Source organism: Labeo rohita, chromosome 2, assembly GCF_022985175.1.
Source record: "Labeo rohita strain BAU-BD-2019 chromosome 2, IGBB_LRoh.1.0, whole genome shotgun sequence".
Taxonomy (NCBI): Eukaryota; Metazoa; Chordata; class Actinopteri; order Cypriniformes; family Cyprinidae; genus Labeo; species Labeo rohita.
In genome coordinates, this window is record NC_066870.1 from 36,658,448 (window position 1) to 36,681,573 (window position 23,126).

The 23,126-nt window shown below is 31.7% G+C and overlaps 1 protein-coding gene across 8 annotated transcripts in view; it reads right to left on the reverse strand.

Annotated features, from left to right (window-relative positions):
* Positions 1–23,126, reverse strand: part of LOC127176323 (microtubule cross-linking factor 1) — a 64,527-nt gene that overhangs the window by 37,387 nt on the left and 4,014 nt on the right. For all 8 annotated transcript variants that reach the window (XR_007829084.1, XM_051127993.1, XM_051127972.1 and 5 more), the window contains exons 2-3: positions 21,315–21,539; positions 21,024–21,182 (exon numbers count right to left, since the gene is read on the reverse strand). Coding sequence is in view for 7 of the 8 variants with exons in the window: in XM_051127993.1 (XP_050983950.1) it covers positions 21,024–21,182; positions 21,315–21,539 (384 nt within the window). In the remaining variant the exon portion in view is untranslated. The remainder of the gene's footprint in view (positions 1–21,023; positions 21,183–21,314; positions 21,540–23,126) is intronic.

A 23,126-nucleotide genomic window follows, 5' to 3' on the forward strand; every position in this document is an offset into this window, starting at 1 on the left:
TAGAAAGATATTTGAACCTAACCCTGTAGTCACTGAGTTTACAATGTTTTCCCTTTCATATTAAATGTCTGAAATATTTGTTCATTTCTATGATAGTGAATAAAGGCTAGAATGTGTTTCGAGGGAATTTAGTTGTGCTAAAGCATTTCGGAGTGATGAAATTAGACAGAAACACACTTACACACTCGCTCTATTCAGCACGAACACAAAGCTTCAGTCATCTGTCTCTGCTGCAGATAGAGGTTATTCTCTCGCCCTAAAAAAAGCCCTAAAGACAGACCTAAGCTGATCTGACATCAGAATGTGTCAACTGGTTTGGAAAGGCTGAAGTTGCATCTACAGATCTGGGATCAGTGTTCCGAAAACTCTGCGTGAGGTTGGTCTCCATCTGCCGTCTCCGGCAGGAGGTCTTTGTGGATGAAGCAGAATACATTCGGCCATTCTTTATTCACCACTCAAAAAACACTTCAATACACCAATTAATGAATCTGCACAAAGGAAGAATCTGGCATTCAAAGCAGCAGGATGAGTTTTATTTTAGCAAACAGACTCTGATTTTTATATGCTGTGCACTTCCCCATTTATTTGAAAATGCTTGCATCTGTTGTATACACAAATATATATCTGTACAAGGGGAAATGCAGTCATTTTTATGGAAGCATGTTTCTGCAATTAAATAAAAACATGAAAAGGGTAATTGCAACTTTTTAATTACACACTGTTTTTCTCGCAATGCACACGCACAATTTTTCTTGCTATTTTGACTTTTTTTTCTCAGAATTCTGAGTTTATGTTTTAAAATTCTGACTTTTTGGACAATTCTAGAAAACTCTGAGATAAAAATTTGGAGAATGCCATGATACAAACTCTGAATTTACTGAATTTCAAGATATAAAGTCAGAATTCTGAGATGTAAACTTGGAATTGCATGGAAGAAAGTCAGAATTCTGAGTTCATATCTCACAATTCTGACTTTTTGAACAATTTCGGACAATTTGGAAATATAAACTCAGAACTGCGAGATATAAATGTAGTGAAAAAAAGCATGAATTTCAAAATATAATATCAGAATTCTGAGATGTAAACTTGGAATTGCAAGAAAAGAACAATTCCTAACAATTTCTGTAAGACATAAATGTAAAACTGCATGATATAAACTCAGAATTTTAAGAAAAAGGTATGAATTTTAAGATATAGTCAGAATTCTGAGATGTAAATGTGGAACTGCAAGAAAGAAAGTCAGAATTCTGAGATATAAATGTGGAATTGCAAGAAAGAAAGTCAGAATTCTGAATTTATATCTCACAATTCTGACTTTTTGGACAATTTCGGACAACTTGGAGATATAAACTCAGAATTGCGATATATAAATGCATAACTGCACCATATAAACTCACAATTCTCAGAAGTCAAAATTGTAAGATATAAATCCAGAGATTTAAGGAAAAAAGTATGAATTTTAAGATATAAGTCAGAATTCTGAGATGTAAATGTGGAATTGCAAGAAAGAAAGTCAGAATTCTAAGTTTGTATCTTACAATTCTGACTTTCTGGACAATTTTGGACAACTTGGAGATATAAACTTAGAATTGCAAGCTATAAATGTATAACTGCATCATAAAAACTCACAATTCTCAGAAGTCAAAATTGTGAGATAAAAACTCAAATTTTAAGAAAAATGTATGAATTTTAAGACATAATTTGGAGAGATAAAATCAGAATTGTAAGATATAAATGTACACGGCGTGATATAAACTAAATTCTGAGAAGAAAAGTCAGAATTGTGAGATATAAACTCAATTCTGTGAAAAAATACTGAATTTCAAGATATAAAGTCAGAATTTTGAGATGTAAACTTGGGATTCCAAGAAAGAAAGTCAGAATTCTGAGTTTGTATCTCCCAGTTCTTACTTTTTGGACAATTTCTGACAATTTGGAGATACAAACTCAGAACTGTGAGATATAAATGTAGAACTGCATAATATAAACTCACAATTCTCAAAAGAAAAGTCAAAATTGTAAGATAAAAACTCTGAAAAAAACGTATGAATTGCAAGAACCGCCTGCAGAAATAGAGGATGGACTGAACTGCGTCTAATGAAGGTTGACTGATATCTAATATCTAGTGCTGATCTAACCTGAGCTGACAGAGCAACTGACTCTGCAGTCCGGCTGCGACTGAGCACAGATAAAACTGAGGTCGCCCCAAAGTCACAAACACACATCCCTGGAGAAACACAGGACATCTGCTGCTTGACAAATGACTCGAGCCCTCACAGTCTCTGGATTTGATCTGATAACTCATCTCCACTCCAATCCACCAAACCACAAACTAAAATACTGTGATGATCCGACTGAAACCAAAAAAGGTTATTTTTATACATTTTAACCAAATAGAAACCAAAAAAGTGAGTCTTTGAAAAATAAAGTGTGAAAAAAAACAGTAATCTACACACTGTAGAAGGTGTTTTGCGAGCTGATGGATGTCATATTATTCTTTCCTCCCAGGTTTTACGTGACGTCACACTCTGTTGGCTTTATGAGCTGAGGTTTCTATGGCCTGAAGCTGTTTACAACTCTGTAGCTCTGCTCCAAAACCAAGACAACATTTTTAGCCATCATAGGCACACCACATTATCACACAGTAACTTGTTTTGGATAAATACAAGGCAGCATCACATGTATTTTTAACTGATGAGGCAATCCCATAATGGATAGCAACACAGCATCACTGAGAAAGAATCATTACAATAGTTTAATCTAATTTTAGTCAATATTTGGATGCTGCCTTATAAGGCATCTGCCTATGTAGGCAGAAGAGGTTTTGAATCTTTTGTGCGTGTGTTTTCTTTTGCATGACTCATCGGTTTATAAGCACGTCTCTTAATCTAAAAACAACCCTTTACTAACTGTCCTTGTGGTTAGTTGAACATTAGCTACTACAGAGATGTTTCCTTCTTCCTAGTTCTGCGTCAACGAACACTAATGAATGCTCGGGTCTCTAATGGAGGGTCAATATTTACCATCCCGCCTCACATTTCACGTAACCTTGGAATCTGAAGATGACATAAGCTTGTACAAACACATTTTTAATAATGCTACAAGGCCTCTCTTAGGGCTGCTCGATATCTCTCTCTCTGCTAAAGGCTTGTTAGGGACGAGAAAAACAAAAATACGATGGATCGTCTCTCAAGGGCTTTGTCGCAAAGACTGATGGAGATGTTTGTTTACAGCTACATGACGGTGGCTGATTAACCGCTGTCTCCTGGACGGCATCAGAAGTGAACAACGGGACAATGTTTATGATGCTCATGGCCTACAGCAAACAACATTAAACAGCATTTGTACACATTTTACGTCAGTAATCTGACATATTTCAGAGTGAAACAGGAAATTCAACAAGACAAAATGCACATTTTCAGGTGAAACTCAATAATCATTTATGGGGTTTATTATATAATAATTAGGTTTTAGCATAGCTTCATACAGAAGCTTTGGATAAACAGAAGAGTAATTAGTCGCTAATGTCTTTAAAGCATTTTAAACAAAATGCCACATCAAGACAAACATCCATCTATTTAAAGAATCAAATTAAGACTTGTAATGTGGTTTTAAGCAAATTGATATGTTTATCTACATGCTCTATGAACTGCACTTGTAATAATGTGACTGGGACAACAGTGTCATTCTTAAACCAAGTGCATCATTTAAAGTTGGTATGAAATGTAAACACATGCATGCTATAGATCTGATTGTAAATAATTTATCTGTTTGCATGCTTCATTTATAAAAATAACCTCATAATATTTAAACAAAATATCCTATATAAAGCAAAAAAAAAAGGACCAAATAAAAAAAAAATCTGATAGATTATTTTTATATATTTATTTATATTTATATATATATATATATATACATATATAAACATTTTATTTTTACATTTAATATTTTAAATTTTTTGATATTTAGATATAAATATTTAGATATAAAATGTGACTCTGGACCACAAAACCAGAGGGTCTTAAGGGTCAAATTTTTAAATTGAGATTTGTACATAATCTGAAAGCTTAATAAATAAGCCTTTCATTGATGTAATGGTTCGTTAGGATAGGCCAATATTTGGCTTTTCAAAAAATATTGAAAATCTGGAATCTGAGGGTGCAAAAAAATCTAAATATTGAGAAAATTGCCTTTACAGTTGTCCAAATGAAGTTCTTAGCAATGCATATTGATAAACAAAAATTACATATGTATAGACTGTCATATCAGTTTATGCATGAGAAAGTCTACAAAATGTAAACGCTTACATCTACTTAAAGTCAATTTTGTTAAAAGTCAATATTTTAGTGGTACACTTGCATATGGAATAACTGCAAATGCAAATAGTAGTCCTGTAGTTGAAAAAAAAAATCATGCAACATCCAGAGATTTCCCAGAGAATGCACAAACTTAAATACTACAGATATTAGTGAACATTAATAAACGCTTGGATCTCTAATGGAGAGTAACCCTGTTTTCTAATGCATGTTATAGATCTGATTGTCAACAATTCATCTGTATACATGTTTCATCTATAAAACATCCTCATATAACGCCAATGTCATTCATTTGATTCTCAAAGAATGCATGAACTTAACAAATGCACATGCATTATGCGTCGCTTTGGATCTGCCAAATGCATGAATGCAAATGTAAATATTGATGACCACAAAGCTACAGACATTAATCATCCAACGAGGTTTAAACCCAAAACATTTCAGCCACAAGCTCAAAAACAACCCCACGACAATACAACAGTGGTCTGGGATCAGAATCTGTGTTTATGTCTTATAAACACTTGATCCATCAGAAGAGCACTGGGCCGGCGAGGTGTTGTGATAGTGTGTGTACTCACACTGACGCGCTGACGCTGCAGCCATTCTGCCACAAAACACTAACGAAACAGTCACGCTCTGTTATTCTCACTCGCTCTGATTGAACTCCATGAGTCAGTACACCATAATGGAAGAGACAGAAACCAGAGTGATTCTGACATCAGAGGAAGACTTGACACATTTTTCTAAGATACAGCTTTTGATAAAATCGTCGAGTTTACTCTGTGTCGTGCTTATGATGAATGCATTTTGTAAGAGAACAGCACAAACAGCCACAATCTCTTTGCCAGTTTGATTTGACAGCTACATTTCTATCTGTGGGAGTTTTGCTGCGAGCATTTACCCACGTCAAATGTAGCTTCTAGTGTAATGGATGTGTTTGATGACATGGTTGATGTGTGGGAACGGTTAAACTGGACTGAGAAGCCAGAGGGGTCTGAGATATGCCAAACCCTCTTATTTTACCGTTAGCACATTCAAAACTCAAGTGCAATTTGATTTACACCGTGAGAAACACTCAAAGGCAATGCAATGTAAATCACTTACTATGCATCAATATAGGGATCCAAAACGCAGTTTGCATCCTGTCTATAATGAAAAAGATCAGTGTGTTCTGATTTATAACATGTGGATCCTAGTAAAAATGCATTTTATGCTAAGTATAATTTAAGTCTATTAACATTTTTACTGATATATCACTTGAGATATACTGATATAAAAAATGTAATTAAACTTTATTTATTTGTGCAGAATGCACACTTCTTAATATTAAGCCCAAAATATGTCACTATTTGTGAGGATCTTTAAATATTTTGCATTTAAAGAACAATATTATTTAAAGTCTAACTAAAGTATACTTGCAATAGTTCCACTTTAGCACAATCAAATATACTTAAGTTTATCTTTAGTTGGACTTCAGCACTACTTCTGCACAATTAAAGTACACAATTAGTTGTTTCAATTTAGCATACTTTAAATATACCAGTTTAGTACACTAAAAGTACCATTGTAAGTATTTTTATTAACTACATAATATGTAAATGCATTTGTAGTATACTTAGGATGAAATAAATGTATTTTAAATACATTTTAGTATATTTATTTTTCACTAGGGGAAGCATGCATGCTAAAGGATGCATGGGTAATATGCTGTTTCTGGTGAACTGTAAAGTTACATGCTAATGCTAACATCCAAACACACAGAGTTTTCTATGATTTGTGAATGCATGCTCTACTGAACTCAAGCAGGGTTCAAAAAGTGATCAATAACAAATAAAAAACAGCTTCTGTGTAAAATATTACATTTTTTTAGAATTGCATGCTACTGTAGGATGCATACTAGAAGTATGCACTTTTTTTGTGCATGCATAAAATGCATGCTAAAATGTGCAGTTTACAACCAAAGCATGTTGTGTAAGATACTGTATCCCACAATGCAATGCACTCAACATAACCTTCAATCTTTTTAGTAAGACAAATGAACCGGAAGTGATATGAACTACAATCTTCATCTCATTCTTAACTTTTAGCAGTTTTAGCATAATGGCTCTTTAAATAATATTGGATTAAAAATGTGGAATAATCATGTTTATGTTTAATATGATAACTCTACCTCACTTGCTGAATTAAATGTAGCATAGCACGATCATGTGACAAAAATTGCAAACGTTTACAGAACATTTATCTTGAGATTGCATTTTATATACAGAATTTAAATGTGAAATTTACATATATTATATATATTTATATATTTCATAATATATCTAACATAACAGAGAGAGAGAGAGAGAGAGAGTTTTTTAAAGAGAGTTTTAAAGAGAGAGTTTTTCAAAATATCTGAAATTTGACATTTTTATTATTAAATGTTATTAAATGTACTTATGCACACACACAAAACAGTTTTTCAAATGTGGTAAATATTTGTATAAATATATATGCATATTTATTAAATAAAATACGTTTTAAATGAAACATTTTAGATATCATTAAAAATATATAATTTTTAAATATATACTACATATATATATGCACACGTACACACAAAATATTATTTTTATTTTTTTCTAATATTTAAAAACTATTGTTTTTCAAAATATCTGAAATTTGACATTTTTATTATTAAATGTTATTAAATGTAGTATAGTAAGATCATGTGACAAATTACAAACATTTACAATTTTTAAACTACATTTATAGTGAAAATGCATATATATAATATTTTATATACAGAATTTAAATGTGAAATTCACATATTATATATATTTATATATTTCATAATATATCTAACATTCTTTTAAATATATATATATATATATATATATATATATATATATATAGATAGATAGATAGATATAGTAGTTATACACACACACAAGAGTTTTTCCAAATTTTGTAAATATTTGTATAAATATATATGCATGTTTATTAAATAAAATACATATTTTAAATGTAAAATTTTAGATACCATTAAAAATATATAATTTTTAAATATATACTACACATGTATATGCACACATCCACAAAATATGTTTTATTTTTTTCTAATATTTAAAAATGATTATTTTTCAAAATATCTCAAATTTGACATATTTTTATTTTACATATATTTATATTTTATATACTTTTTATTTAAAATGTAAAAGTTAGAAATGTTGAAAAATCTATACTTTTTAAATATTTATACAATTTTAAAAAAACAATACTTTACATATACAAGCATTAATAGCAATACAGTTTTCCATTCCAAACACAGCCCAATGAGCCCATGAATTCTCAGTAACTGGTCTGATTTCATTAGCGTTATGTATATGATAATAAGACGTGTCCGCTGTTGTCAGGAGTCCCGGAGAATCCTCTAAGCCGTTAATCTCTGTCTGGGACTCTGTTGGGAAAAGTCAAGGGACCCTGTGTGTATTACCAACCCCGCACGGGCTGCGCACACACTCCCCAAGGGCTTTCTAGACACATACGCAAGCCTTCTCCATCACTACAGCAAGCGTCCAACACAATGGAAGCTCTTTTAAGCCCTCTCATTTGGCTAAAGGGATGCGGTGGTCTCCGGAGAGTTGGGAATGTGATTGTGTATGCGTGTGTGTGAGAGAGGAGGGATTTGTATGCGTCCAGCTGGTTAATGAGAGGCTGTCTTTGCACTCAAAGACAATTCCTCTCGTCTCGCTGGGTCAGTGGGTTCCCTATTGTGAGTATTTAATAGGGGGGCGGAGCCTGCAGTCAGAGGCGTCTGACACTGGGCAGCTGGTGAGAGATTACCTCTGCGCTCCCTCTGCTAATGTCTTCACAAAGACCCGCTTCTGGGAATCTGGTTAGAGGTCTGAATGGAGGACAGAAGCTTAAAACATAGATGAATTTAATGTGTTTATTTAATAAAGTATGCATACTTGTCGTTTTAAGATTTTTCATATTTTCTGAAGTGATTGATGACATTGCATTTTATGTTATTACATAATTTCAGTTATATATATTATAAAATAGATCAATTTATCTATTTTATAATATGTGACCCTGGACCACAAAACCAGTCTTAAGTAGCATGGGCACATTAGTAGCAATAAGCAAAAATACATTGTATTTGTATCTAATCATTAGGATATTAAGTAAAGATAATAAAGATAAATAAAGATATTCTGTAAATTTCCAACAGTAAATATATCGAAACTTAAGTTTTGATTAGTAATATGCATTGCTAAGAACTTCATCTGGACAATTTTAAAGGCGATTTTCTCAATATTTAGATTTTTTTGCACCCACAGATTCCAGATTTTCAAATAGTTGTATCTCAGCCAAATATTATCCCATCCTAAAAAACCATACATCAACGGGAAGCTTATTTATTCTTCAGATATATACTGTATATAAGTCTCAATTGTAAAAAAAATGGATCCTTATAATAATATTGGATTTTTATTATTGCACATTTTAAATATTGCAATGATGTATATTGATTATATTATAATCTATCTATCTATCTATTTATCAGCATTTTATTTAAAAACATTTAAGAAATTATAATTTTATATAATAAATCTATATAAAATGCAGTAAATAAACAAATAACTATTTACATGTACATTTATATATCTAGTTATAGCTTTTTCTATATATCTATAAAAATATTTAAAAATATTGCATTTAAAATGTTATTATATAAAATATAAAATGTGATTTGATTAATTAATAATTATTTTTATTATTATTATAGCATTTTTTTTATATAGGTATATATTGATTATATCATCTATCTACAACAGCATTTTATTTAAAAACATTTGAATAGATTATTTGCAAAAACAGATCAGATGTTATCATGTGTTAGCTGTATTTTTACTTAATCAAAATAACCCAACTGAGATTAACTGGAATGCACAACGAAAAAACATAATTTTTAAAAAATGGTTTAAAAACAGAGATATCTGTTTTTGCAAATGAACTCTTTATTTATTAAGAAATTATAATCAAAAATATTTAAAATACATATTATAATGATTTTAAATTATTCAAATATACATTAAATTCTACATAAAATGAGGTAAATGAACAAATAAATATATACATATATTTACAATGTTCTTTTGGAGCCTAACTAGTCTAACTTCAACCTAAAATATAATAAAAAAGGAACATTATATCAGATTTTAACTGTGTGTGGTCACTTATATCAGCTGTTTTGTTTGAATGTGGCTCAAACTGTCAGATTTTCTCTTAATGAATCGGCGTTTGCTCTCAGCTGATCACAGACACCTGCTCCCTGCCACAACAATAAGATGAAGGGAAAACAACAACAGATCTTTTTTCCCTTGAGATGTCCAGTTAAGCTTTGCATTGTCATTGTGTGGGCTGGTTAGAGGGCCGCCATCTGGACTAATAGACGAGGAGGCGAAATGAACAGGATGGAGTCCACCTGGACCGCTGAGGACTAGTCAACCTGAACCGCTCCTGCGTCTTGACAAGGTTATTAAACACATTGGACTTAAGGGAATGTGAGGTTGTGGTAACCTGTACTGCCCAATTGCTTATATCTGAGCTTCTCCTTTTGCTAAGTATTAAACTGTGTTTTGTATTGACATAGTGTACAAGATATCTCAAATAATGCCGTAGTTGAGACGTTTGCTATTACAGAAGAGATGATTACAGATGATGCACATCATAGAGCATCACTGCAGATCTAAAACCAAAGCTAAAATGTCAAATGATCACGTTTCTTGCTCTCATTCTCACTCTGATGTGCTTTTTCCCAGACGATCTGTACTGAGTCAGACTGTTACTCTCACTGCCAGATACTATGAAGTAGTTTTGTCCACTCAGGGGAGGAAGGGCAGGGTCTGAAATAATGTTTACAGCATTACGACTTCTCTGCTTTTCCCACAGAGCTGAATCTCTCAGTTTTCAAACCGCTACTCTCACAGATTAAAAAAAATATTGCATTCCTTCCAGCCAAAGACAAACGATGCCACATAATACTGTTTTATGACAACGCTGTTGCATACTACTTGAAGCATATATTCTGCAAGTGTACTGTTTCAAAGCTATTTACAAAAACTGTAGGTAGTATACTGTATACACGGTGCAGTACGCTGTAAAGAGCAGCCACAGAAAGAGATGAAAGCAATGAAGAGCGTTGAGAGTCAGTCACACACCATATCTCTCACCAAAGCACCGTCTCACACACTCTCAATGTAACAGTCCCGGAAAACGAGTGCACACGTCGCTTTATTTTTAGAAAGTGCTAATGCTAGGCGCTAACGTCTGAGCAGAACCTGCGACGTTTCTTTGAATTAGAGACAGAATTTAATTAACGGCCCACAGCAACGCTTTGATAACCGGCACGGTGCTTTGAAGATTAACTGCGTTGAGTATTTTTGTTTTTTTACACTCTTCGCACGGAGCGCCAAAGCCATTTCGCCAAACTGGGACGCTCGTTCATTAATGCTGAACGAAATTATTTTGTGTTTTCACAAGGATAAATATGGGATTTGACTTTGAAAGTAATTCAGGGACACATGCTTTCTTTAGAGATCATTAACAAAGCACCATGTTATGATGGTTTTTGATTTATGCTGCCTAAAATATGTGAATGCAAACGTTTCTAGCTAAGCAAAACGAATGTCAATAAAATAAATAAATAAAATAATAATAATAATAATTATAAACAATAAAATAGTATTGTCAAAATAAATAAATAAATAAGATAAAAATAGAATAATTTAATAAATAACAAATTAATTTATTTTTATATTAAACTTCCAGGTACACTTTGTAAAGGTGTTTGAAAATAATTAAAAACTATAATAATAATTAAAATAATAAAATATTTAATAAAAAATGTAAATGAACAGTGATTTTAAAGAATACAATGGTATTAACATTATGGCAGTAGCTAAATAAATAAATACATTTAAAAATAATACAATAACTATAATATAAAAAAATCAAATACAAATATTTAATAAAATAAAAAGCAAAATAATAATAAGAAGAATAATAATAATAATAATAACAACAACAAAACAACAACAACAATAATAAAATAGTATTGTCAAAATAAATAAATTAAATAAAAATAACAAATAATATTTTTTTATTAATGAATTTATTTTATTTTAAAATCATAGGTACATTTTGTAAAGGTGTTTAAAAATAATTTAAAACTATTATAATAATAATGATAATAATAATTAAAACAATAAAATATTTAATACAAAATTTAAATGAATAGTGATTTTAAAGAATACAATGGTATTAACATTATGCTAGTAGCCAAATTTATTAATAATAATATAATAAAATAAAAAATACAATAATTTAAGAAATAATAAATCATATTTTTTTATTTACGAATTTATTTTTATATTAAAATAGGTACATTTTTGTAAAGGTGTTTAAAAATATTTAAAACTACAATAATAATAATAATAATAATAATAATAAATAAAATGTAAATGAATAGTGATTTTAAAGAATACAATGGTATTACCATTATGGTAGTAGCCAAATAAATAAATAAATAAATAAATAAATGAATAAATAAATAAATGTAAAAATAATACAATAATTATAATTTTAAAAAATAAATTTAATAAAATGAAAAAACTAAATTATACAAATTGCTGATTACGATGCTGTTCGTAGAAGTGTTTTTTCAATACTTTAAATACAGTAACTATTTAGTACCACTGTATATATCAAAATACTATCGTTTTGCCATCTGATGTCATACTGTACTATCATAGTGCTGTTGTTTTTTTTAGGAAAGACTCTTGTGTTACACCCAAGAAACTGCCTGATTCACATTTTGAAGAGAAAACTAAACAGAAATATTGGAGTAGAGATATCAAGCACAGTATTATTTGTGTGGATTGGACTGAACATGCACAGAGTCTAATCTATTTAGCTTGAATCTTGTGTTTTTAAATCTAAGCAAAGCAGCAAAGACTATAAGAGCTGTGCTCAACACTCATCTCCTTCAAATGCATAAACACAGATATAAAGACAGCAAAAATAAATACGCTACTTCACATTTTACACACTCATCCACCATAAAAACACACCCACACACACACTTGCTTCTTAATGGCTCTTGATGGTCCTCAGCAAGATGATGTTTAATGCGTTTCTCACAACCTTGCTGAAAAGATCACGTATACTCACAGATTCCAGTACTGCTTTTAATTTGTTAAAGAACTAAATTTCAGTCTGTTCCTCACACAAACCTAATGTATTCCTGCATCTCAAACAGTAAAAGCATGGTGCTAGCAATGCAATGGTCATGGATTTGATTCCCAGGGAATGCATGAACTCATAAAATGTATACGCTGAATGCAATGTAAGTTGCTTCGAATAAAATTATCTGCCAAATGCATAAATCATAACGTTTGCTAACAGTACAGTGTTATTGTAGCATCAATTATCTATTATTATAGTTTCATTAATATTTTCAATTTTTTCTGTTATGATTTTAATTTGTTTCAGGAAAAACTTTTTTTTTTTCAAAATTTTAAGTGTTTTTTAAAGATGTCTATACTTCTTATTAATTTTTATTTCAGTTGTATTTATTTTAGTACTTCAAGTTAGATTAAATAAAATGAGACATGCCTTGTCAACTAGGTGAAATATAAATATATATAATTTTATTATTTCATTTCAGGTCACATTTATTTCATTCATTCATTTGTTCATTTTTAATGGTTTTAGATTTCAATTTTTTTTAGTTAAAGTACCCCTATTATGGATTATGAAAGGTTCATATTTGTGACCCTGGACCACAAAACCAGTCTTATGTAGCATTGGGTATATTTGTAGGAATAGCCAAAAATACACTGTATGGGTCAAAATGATTGATTTTTCTTTTATGTCAAAAATTATTAGGATATTAAGTAAAGATCGTGTTCCATGAAGATATTTTGTAAATGTCCTACCGTAAATATATTAAAACTTAATTTTTGATTAGTAATATGCATTGCTAAGAACTTCATTTCAACTTTAAAGCTGATTTTCTCAATATTTTGATTTTTTTTGCACCCTCAGATTACAGATTTTCAAATAGTTGTAACTCAGCCAAATATTATCCCATCCTAACAAACCATACGTCAATGGAAAACGTATTTATTCAGCTTTCAGATGATTTATAAATCTCAATTTCGAAAAATTGACAATTATGACTGGTTTTGTGGTCCAGGGTCACATTTTGGTTTTGGGAGTCCCCAACAATATGCATGCAAGGTCAAAAAACACTTTCATTGTCTTATAATATGCATTTATTTTACCTTATTTGCTCAACAACACTCAAACAATTCGCTCAACGATTCATCTCCTCCTTTGCGTGACACTAATCTGCGGTGATTGGTTCGATGACCCAGTCTGTTGTGATTGGTTTACTGCGTGCAGCGCATGTCACAAACGGAACGCCCATCACCATTACATTAAACACCCAAACAGCCATGGTATATGCGTTAGCCCAATGCAGAAACATATTGATAAAGCAATGCAATTTGTACACCAACGTTTTGCTCTATTCTATCAGAACTCTAAGTAATAACGACGACAAACGTCCACTATTCATTGACACATTTCTAGACTGTTAATCGGTTGGCCAGAGACCTACAAGATGTGCGGAGCGAACACAACACACACACAACTAAATACGTATTTTGCATGCTACACAGTACATAACAACAATTTTTAAAGGATTACTCCACTTTCAGAATAAAAATGTCCTGATAATTTACTCACTCCCATGTCATCCAAGATATTAAGTTTTTTCAAAACATTCCAGGATTTTTCTCCATATAGGGAATTTCAATGATGCTTGATGGATTGAAGATTAAAAATGCAGTTTCAATGCAGCTTCAAATGACTCTAAACTATCCCAGCCAAGAAATGAGTGTCTTATTTAGCAAAACGGTTGGTCATTCTCTTTAAAAACTAATATTTATACACTTTTTAACCACAAATGCTCGTCTTGTCTAGCTCTGCGATGTGCATGCATACTCTGTGTAATCTGGTTCAAGACAGTTAGGGTATGTCAAAAAACTCCCATCTCATTTTCTCCTCCAACTTCAAAATCATCCTACATCGTTTTACCTTTTTTTGTTCAGGGCGTTTGACCTTCTTTGCATGTTCCCTTTGTAAACACTGGGTTGATTTTTCTGCAGTGACGTAGGGTGATTTTGAAATCGGAGGAGAAAATGAGATGGGAGTTTTTCAACATACCCTAACTGGATTACATAGAGTACGCATGCGACAACAAGACAAGCATTTGAGGTATTTTTTTTTTTTTTAGCCAATATTTTTTTTTTATCATTTCGCTAGATAGGACACTTATTCCTCAGCTGGGATCGTTTAAAGCCCTTTAAAGCTACGCTGAAACTGCATTTTGGAAGTTCAAACTCACGGGCACCACAGAAGTCAACTATATGGAGAGAAATCCTAAAATGTTTTCCTCAAAAGACATAATTCCTTCACGAATCTTGGATGACAACGACGTGAGTACATTATCTGTACATTTTTGTTCTAGAAGTGAACTACTCCTTTAAGGTAAACTAAAATAAAAAGACGTCTAGTCAAATAGCTGAAATATAGTATAAAATATATATAAAAACATATATGAAATATGCATAAATATATATTTTAATATTTATATTTCATTTTAAGCAACAACAAAATTATTTATCTATTTATTTTTATTTTATTTTATTTCAAGTTTTCATTTTAATTTTATTTAACGACAATTACCCTAATACAGTATCATCTTTTTTTCCAAAATAAAACAAGTATTCTGGTGTTCAATTTGTGTATTTGTGACTGCGGTATGACATGTCTGTAGTATCAGGCTCTCGCTTCTGCTCTTTCGTGCCTACAGAGAGAATCCACTAAGTAGGTCAATGAGATCCACTACTTCAGATCTGCTGCCTGCACTAGCAAGAGAAACCCAGCATCTGAAGAAATTACATCTCAAGATGTTTCAGCTTTTTTGCAATACTGAATATAGTAAATGTTTTATAAATGAGACTGTGTGCAATTCCTACTTAAACACTGATGATGATGTCATATTTGTTTTCACTGTCTTTTCATTGTGCACTTCTGTCATATTTTGAATAATATATATTTCAAAAGACATTTATGTGTGGGCTTCTGTGACATTTATTCATTAAGATTCAGGGTCAAATATAATCTAGTAAATAAAAATAAAGGCTTTTATCTAGTTAAAAGCAATCAAGAAACGTATTCCACAATGTAGAATAAAATTTAACCATATGCCCCAATATATTAAATAGCGTTATTATAGATTTTGGACAGAAGTGACTGTTTAAAGTTATAATTTCCTTAATGATGGAAGCTTTTGGCTTCTCAAGATGTTAACTGATGGACTGGAGTGGTGTGGATTACTTGTGGATTATTGTGATGTTTTTATCAGCTGTTTGGACTCTCATTCTGACGGCACCCATTCACTGCAGAGGATTCATTGGTGAGCAAGTGATGCCATGCTACATTTCTCCAAATCTGATGATCTTGGATGGCCTGAGAGTGAGGACATTTTCATTTTAACTCTGTTTTGGTCCTTCTACCACATAATACCATCTAAAGATAACTGAGATTTAATAGAATCCTCTGAAACCATGTTAAAATGCTTGTGGCGCAAGGTAAACGCTGTTAGAGCACCATTTCAATTGCATGCTGATCTATCTGAACAACAATCTGAGACCACGTTTTGGATGTGTGGCGGCAGTACGGTGCATTACAAATGACAGGCGGTCATTAGCGACCCGCAGCACACGAAACGACTGAACTGTTTACAAAAACCTCCATAAGCCGATGCCATATCACAGCCTGACAGATATAAACCCATCTGAGAGCCTCTCTCTCTCTCTGAGTGTCGGTCTCTCTCTCTCTCACTTCCTCTCCTCCCCCGTGAGGCAGGAATCTGCCAGGAGGTTTCATAACAGGCAGCTCAGTTGGATTAATTCTGGTCCGGGTGCCAATCCCACTGCAGGAATCAGAGCCGACAGCAAACAGCCTGGACACCAACGATAGCACACATGAAACATTTCCATACAATGACAGCAAAAAGTGTCCTAAACCAACTTCATTTTAAGTAAGTAAATTGAAATATTTTAGCGCAATGACAAAATTATATCATGGGTTATTCAGTTTAGATTTTACTTGATAAAAAAAACTTATTTCCACAGCCATGATTTGTTTTTACACCTTTCCCCCAAAATTCTCAATACTTAAATGCACAATAATTATACAAAAATTGTAAATTAATTTTCATTTTATATTATTAATTTCTATACTATATTATTATTTTTTATTTTATATATTTTATATTTTAATTCTGAGAATTATATATATATATATATATATATATATATATATATATATATATACACTACCGTTCAAAAGTTTGGGGTCAGTACATTTTTATTGTTTATTGTTTTTATTGTTTTTTATTGTTTATTGGTTTTTTTTTTGTTTTTTTTAAGAAATTAATACTTTTATTCACCAAGGATGTATTCAGTTAATAATTAAAAGTTTATTAAAAGTTAATAATAAATAATTTACATTGTTATAAAATATTTATATTTTGAATAAACTCTGTACTTTTTAAACTTGTTATTCATGAAAGAATCCTGAAAAAAAAAAAAAAAAAAAAAAAAAAAAAAAATCACAGGTTCCAAAAAATATTTGGCAGCACAACTGTTGATATTATCCAACATTGATCATTCTAATAATAAATCCGCATATTAGAATGATTTCTGAAGGATCATGTGACACTTAAGACTGGAGTAACAGCTGATAAAAATTCAGCTTTTCATCACAGGAATAAATTCTATTTTAAAGTATGTTAAAATAAAAAACATTATTTTAATTTGTAAAAACATTTTGCAATATTACTGTTTTTTTTCTATATTTTTAATCAAATAAATGCAGCCTTGATGAGCATAAGAGTCTTCTTTAAAGACTACTACAAGTCTTACTGACCCCAAACTTTTGAACGGTAGTGTATATATTCTCAGAAAAAAAGTGAAACATCCAAACACTCTACTACAATAAAAATCTGGGCAGAAAAATGTTTTTGACTGTTATGAAAATAACGTTTAGTGCTGTCAAACGATTAATCGGGTTTGATTGCATCCAAAATAATTTTTTTAATATAAATATAAATATATATATATATATATATAAATAAATATAGTTATATAAATATAACATTTTTCTTAAATATATACATGCATTTCTTAAATACACAGGCCTCCCTGCATGTTTTTGTCTATTTATATACACATAATAAATTTATTATGTATATATAAAAACACACACATACATGTATATATTTAAAAAATATTTCTATGTATATATATATTTATATTTTTCTACATACATAATTTTTTGTTCTTAAATATATACACTCGTGTGTTTCTATTTATACACACACAATAAATACACACAGTACACACACATATATTATGTAAACACAAATGTTTATTTTGGACGCAATTAATTGCGATTATTTGTTTGACAGCCCTAATCACAATGTCAACATCCTAATTTTCTTAATGCAAAATATCATTTTCTTAAAATGCTTTTATTATCAACTATGTTGCAATTCCTACATATGATCAAAAGCTTGACTCACTTGCCAGAATCAAATTTTGCTCACATTTGATATTTGCAAAATGCTCAATTTTGACCCTGAATAAGAATATTGAATATTCAGTAAAACAAAGCACCAATGACATCAACAAGAACAAGAAATGCAGACAAAGTCAAGACTAAATGTCAACCGGCTCAAGCCACTACTGATATCCACAGTAATCTTAATAAAGATCACACAAGAAAGATCTACATGCCTCAAATCCTGTAAAATGTAAATGCTGCAAAATATAACGTTTATGCACCAAACAGCATTGCATTATATTATAAAGCACAGACGTGTGGAAACTATACGCTGTGAGAATCTTGAAATCTAGAGTTGCACCATCCTGAACTCAGATGACACTGAACTCTGTATTTTTAGTTCAGAATCGCACCTTCACTGCCAGGTCAGTATTTAGATGCTTAGAGCGGAAACAGCATCCCGTCTGCCCAGCTTAACCACATTCCAATCTGTTTAGCATGTGAACGAGAGTGCAGGTAGAAAATAAAGGTGCTTTGAAAAGATCTCGCCAAACAAGATCCGTTTGATAGTGTATTGACTGCTCTTGAGTTTCCTTTCCTTACATGTATTCATTTATTATATTTTTTATTTTTATTTTGCATTTTGGTATTGAGCATTTCCTTTAATATATTACTTATATTCAATTTATTATTATTATCATCATCGTCATTATTATTAAAGTTTTTAAAAGCTAAAGCAAAATACCAAGAAATTTAATTTAAATATATTTTAATTCATTTATATACAAAAATATTTGTATGTATGCATTATAGAAAATAAAGAAATAAATAAATAATATGGTTTCAAGCTCTAAAGTCTTTAAAGTCAACATGATACAAAATCATGTTCAAAATGAAACAACCTTACATCATGTTACATTTATATTTCAAAATTTAACTACATATCATGAGAAACAATTTAAACAAACATGTTTTTTCTTAAGAATAATGTGCACCAATTGCTTTTTAATGCACAATGGAATGTGTATTAAAAAGCAAATAGGGTCAGTTTTGATTTCAGGTTGACTTTAATATTTTAACTACTTTAATATCTAAAGCTGTTAACGTTGAAACAATGTTGGTATTCCCTGTAAACTAAAGGCATTATATCAGGTTGAAAAAGCATGTAAAGTTAACTGAACATGGCAGTGTGCAAGAAAATGCATGATTCTCCATTTCATCCACATCTGCTGTGTGTGGGGCAAATGGAGGGAAGGGAAAATAAAGGGTATGCTGCGATGAACGCTGAAAAAGTGGAGCTAGACGTTTTCTGGGGCAAACCTCTGGAGAGACGTGCTATAGCTCACAAAGCGCTAACACTCATTTCAACGCTTTCTCTCCTTCACACTCATTATATCCGTCCTTGTGTGTGTTTACCTTTCCAAAATACATGACAAATATTCATGCAAAAATAAAACAAAAATGAATTAACACCATAAAGGCTGACAGCCTACAGTGTGTTTAAAGGAACCGTTCACCCAAAAATGAACACTGAGTTTGTTATGTTGAAAATGCAGCATGAATTTTCTGTTCCACAGAAAAGAAAGAAAGCCACACAGGTTTCAAACGACACCACGACAGAATTTTAATTTTCAAATGAACTGTTTCTTTAAGAAGATTTGTTGTTTCCCCCAGGGGATGTTTTACAATGCAGCAGATCTCAGAGAATCAGAGGGGATTCTGGGAAACCAGTGCAATGATTCATTGTTGTGATCCTCTGCTGTTTGAACTACAATAACAAGAGTATATCATGCACACATACATATTTGTACATAAAGCAGCTTTAAAATCTGAATCTGATCACTGCAAAATAGGCGATAATCAGTTCTCCATTTATTTGATCAAAAATACTATAAAATTATTAAAATATTTTTACAATTCAAAATGGCTTCATTCTAATTGAATATATTTTAAAATGTAAATTTCTCCTGTGATGCAAAGCTGTATTTTCAGCGTCATTACTCCAGTCCATCACATGATCCTCCAGAAATCATTATTATTCTTCTTCTCCACACTCCAGCAGCATTCACCTACACATACAGACGTCTCTACCCGTGACTCAGTCTTTCCAGATTAGTTTCAGATTAACCTGACCAACTCCAGAGTAACTCCTCAGCATCCGATTACAGAAGCCGAACAACCGCTAAGGCCTCTCATGCATTAATGCACATAACAGCAGGCTTCAAAGTTAATGTATTCATCCATACTTCAAAGCAATTCACAGTACGCTAGCGGTGGGCGAAAGTCCAACCCTCGGGCCGTCCGGGTTTAAGTGCCTTATTCAACAAAGGTCATACAGCAAGATTTACATTTCCAGGTTCGTTTTAGCTCCCTTAAAGTTATATTCTGGGATTTTTCCAAATTAAGCGGTCGGTTACCACAGAAAGTCATTTATCATTTGATGAAAACAAGCAGTACAGCACTTGTCTGCAATGCTGCAGTGCAAATAAACAATCGGCATATCAGTAACACTCTACAATAAGGCGTGCATGAAAGACAATTTTGAATAAATCATTATTTTTGTTTTTTTTGCACACAAACAGTATTGTTGTACCTTCATAAAATTAATGTCATGTGGACTATTTTATCGATGACTTTACTATCTTTCTGAGCCTTGAATGTGTCAGATGCATTGCTGTCTATGAAGGGGCTAAAAGCTCTTGGATTTAATCAAAAATCTCGTAATTTGTGTTCCGAAAATGAACGAAGGTTTACGGGTTTGGAACGACATGAGGGTGAGTAATTAACGTCAGAATTTTTATTTTTGGGTGAACTATGCCTTTAATGCTACAATGCCAACTCTGCATTTGACAATGAACAGCACACGTGAATAAAAAAAAAAGAAGCACAATCATCACACTACTTCACGAATGTGCTTTTAAAGATCTCCTTTTATAAAATACTTCCTCTGTTATCCAATCCAATAAAAGTGTGCATTATGCACAGGTATCTAATATCTAATACTGAAGTGTGTTTTACCTCTTTGGCTCTCTCGAGCTCGTTCTGCAGGGCCTGTTTGGAGATCTCCACCTCGATGAGCTTTTGCCTGAGCTGCTCGTTTTCGTCCTCCGCTCGCGTGCGCTTGTCTTCCACCGTCTCCAGTTCATTGTGCAGACGCACAGACACATCTTTGGCCACCTGTGGGTGGAAGGACATGTTTAATTACCTTGTTTTCATCTCTCATTAGTTGAAGAATTTAACCAATGATAACTTCTAATCTTAGATATCAAAACACATATTTAAGACAACACACTGCCTATAAAAAAGCACCTTGAGGTCCTGCTCCAGACCGCGCAGAAGCTCTCCGTCAACATGTCCCGTCTGAGCTACACGCAGGCTCTTCTGTTCAGCCTTGCGCAGGCGGTACTGAAGGATCCGGCAGTTCTTGTTGGAGCGGTCCAGTTCCCTGCGCAGCTCCTGGAGCTGGTATACTTCCTCCTCCAGGTAACTGTCCCTGATCTCCTCCATCTCGGCTCGCAACTCATCCACTTCATCCTAAAGCAAACCGAATCAGGATTAGAATCAGAATGAGAAACCGGATTAGAAACCGAAAGAGAATGAGATGATTCAGAAGTCTAAATATGGATTGAACTTTTACTGAATTTACTTTTGCAGGATTAAAACCAGATTGAAAATCAACTAGAATGAAAATCTGAATTTGGATTAGAATGAGAATGAAGATTAAAATCAGGATGAAATTCAGAATCATACTCATTTAGGGGTCTGAATAAAATCAGTATAAGAATCAAAATAAACGTCAGAATGAAAAGAAGCCACATCATATTTAGAATTAAAATCAAAATTAAAAACAGAATGAGAATAAGAATCAGGATTAGAACTAGGATGAAAACAAGAATCAGAAACTGGATTAGAAACAAAAAGATAATGTGAATATTAGAAATAGAATGAAAATAAGAATTAGGATTAGAATCCGAATCAATATGAGAATCAGAATCAGTATTAGAATCAGAATGAGAATCTGGATTAAAAACAGAAAGAGAATCAGAATTGGAACCATAATTAGAATGAAAATCAGAATTTGAATTAGAATTAGACTCAAGAATGAAATCGGATTAAAATTTAGAGCATACTCAGTCAGAAGTCTAATTAAAAAAGATCTGTTTATGGAATTAACTTGCATAGGATTAAAACCAGTATGAAAACTTAGGAGTCTGAATAAATTGGTTCTCATTACAAAATTATCTTAATTTTTGCAGAATTACAATAAGAAATGGAATCTGAATCAAAATGAACATCAGAATGAAAGAAAGCCACATCATATTTAGAATTAAAATCAAGAATTAGGATTAGAACTAGAATAAAAACAAGAATTTGGATTAGAATCAGAATCAAGATTATAATCAGGATAAACTTCTGTCTAGTCTAGTTGAAATGGATCTGATTACAGCATAAACTTACTTTATATAAGATTTAAATTAAGAATGACTATTGGAAACAGAATGAGAATAAGAATTAAGATTAGAACTAGAATGAAAACAAAAATCTGAAACTGGATTAGAAAAAGAAAGATAATGAGAATTGGAATGGGAACCCAAACTAGAATGAAAATCAGATTTTGGATTAGAATGAGAATGAAAATCTGGATTAAAAACATAAAGAGAATCAGAATTGAAACCAAAAATAGAATGAAAAACAGAATCTGAATCAAGATTAAAATCATATTAAAATTCAGAATCATACTCAGAAATCTAATTAAAATGGATCTGTTTATGGAATGAATTTGGATTGAATTAACTTTTGTAGGATCAAAACCAGAATAAAAATCAGAATGAACAACAGAATGGGAATGAGGATTAGAAACAGAAAGAAAGTCAGAATTGGAACCAGAACTAGAATGAAAATCAGAATGATCATAAGAACTAAAATCAGGATTAGAAACAGATGGAGAATCAGAAGTGTAATAAAACTAGAATGAAGATCGAGAAACAGAAAGAGAATAATAATTTAGAACTACAGTGAAAATCATAATTTGGATTAGAATCAGAATCAGGATTAGAATCAGGCTAAACTCTGAATCATAATGAGACATAATGAGAATGACAAAAGAAACAGAATAAGAAT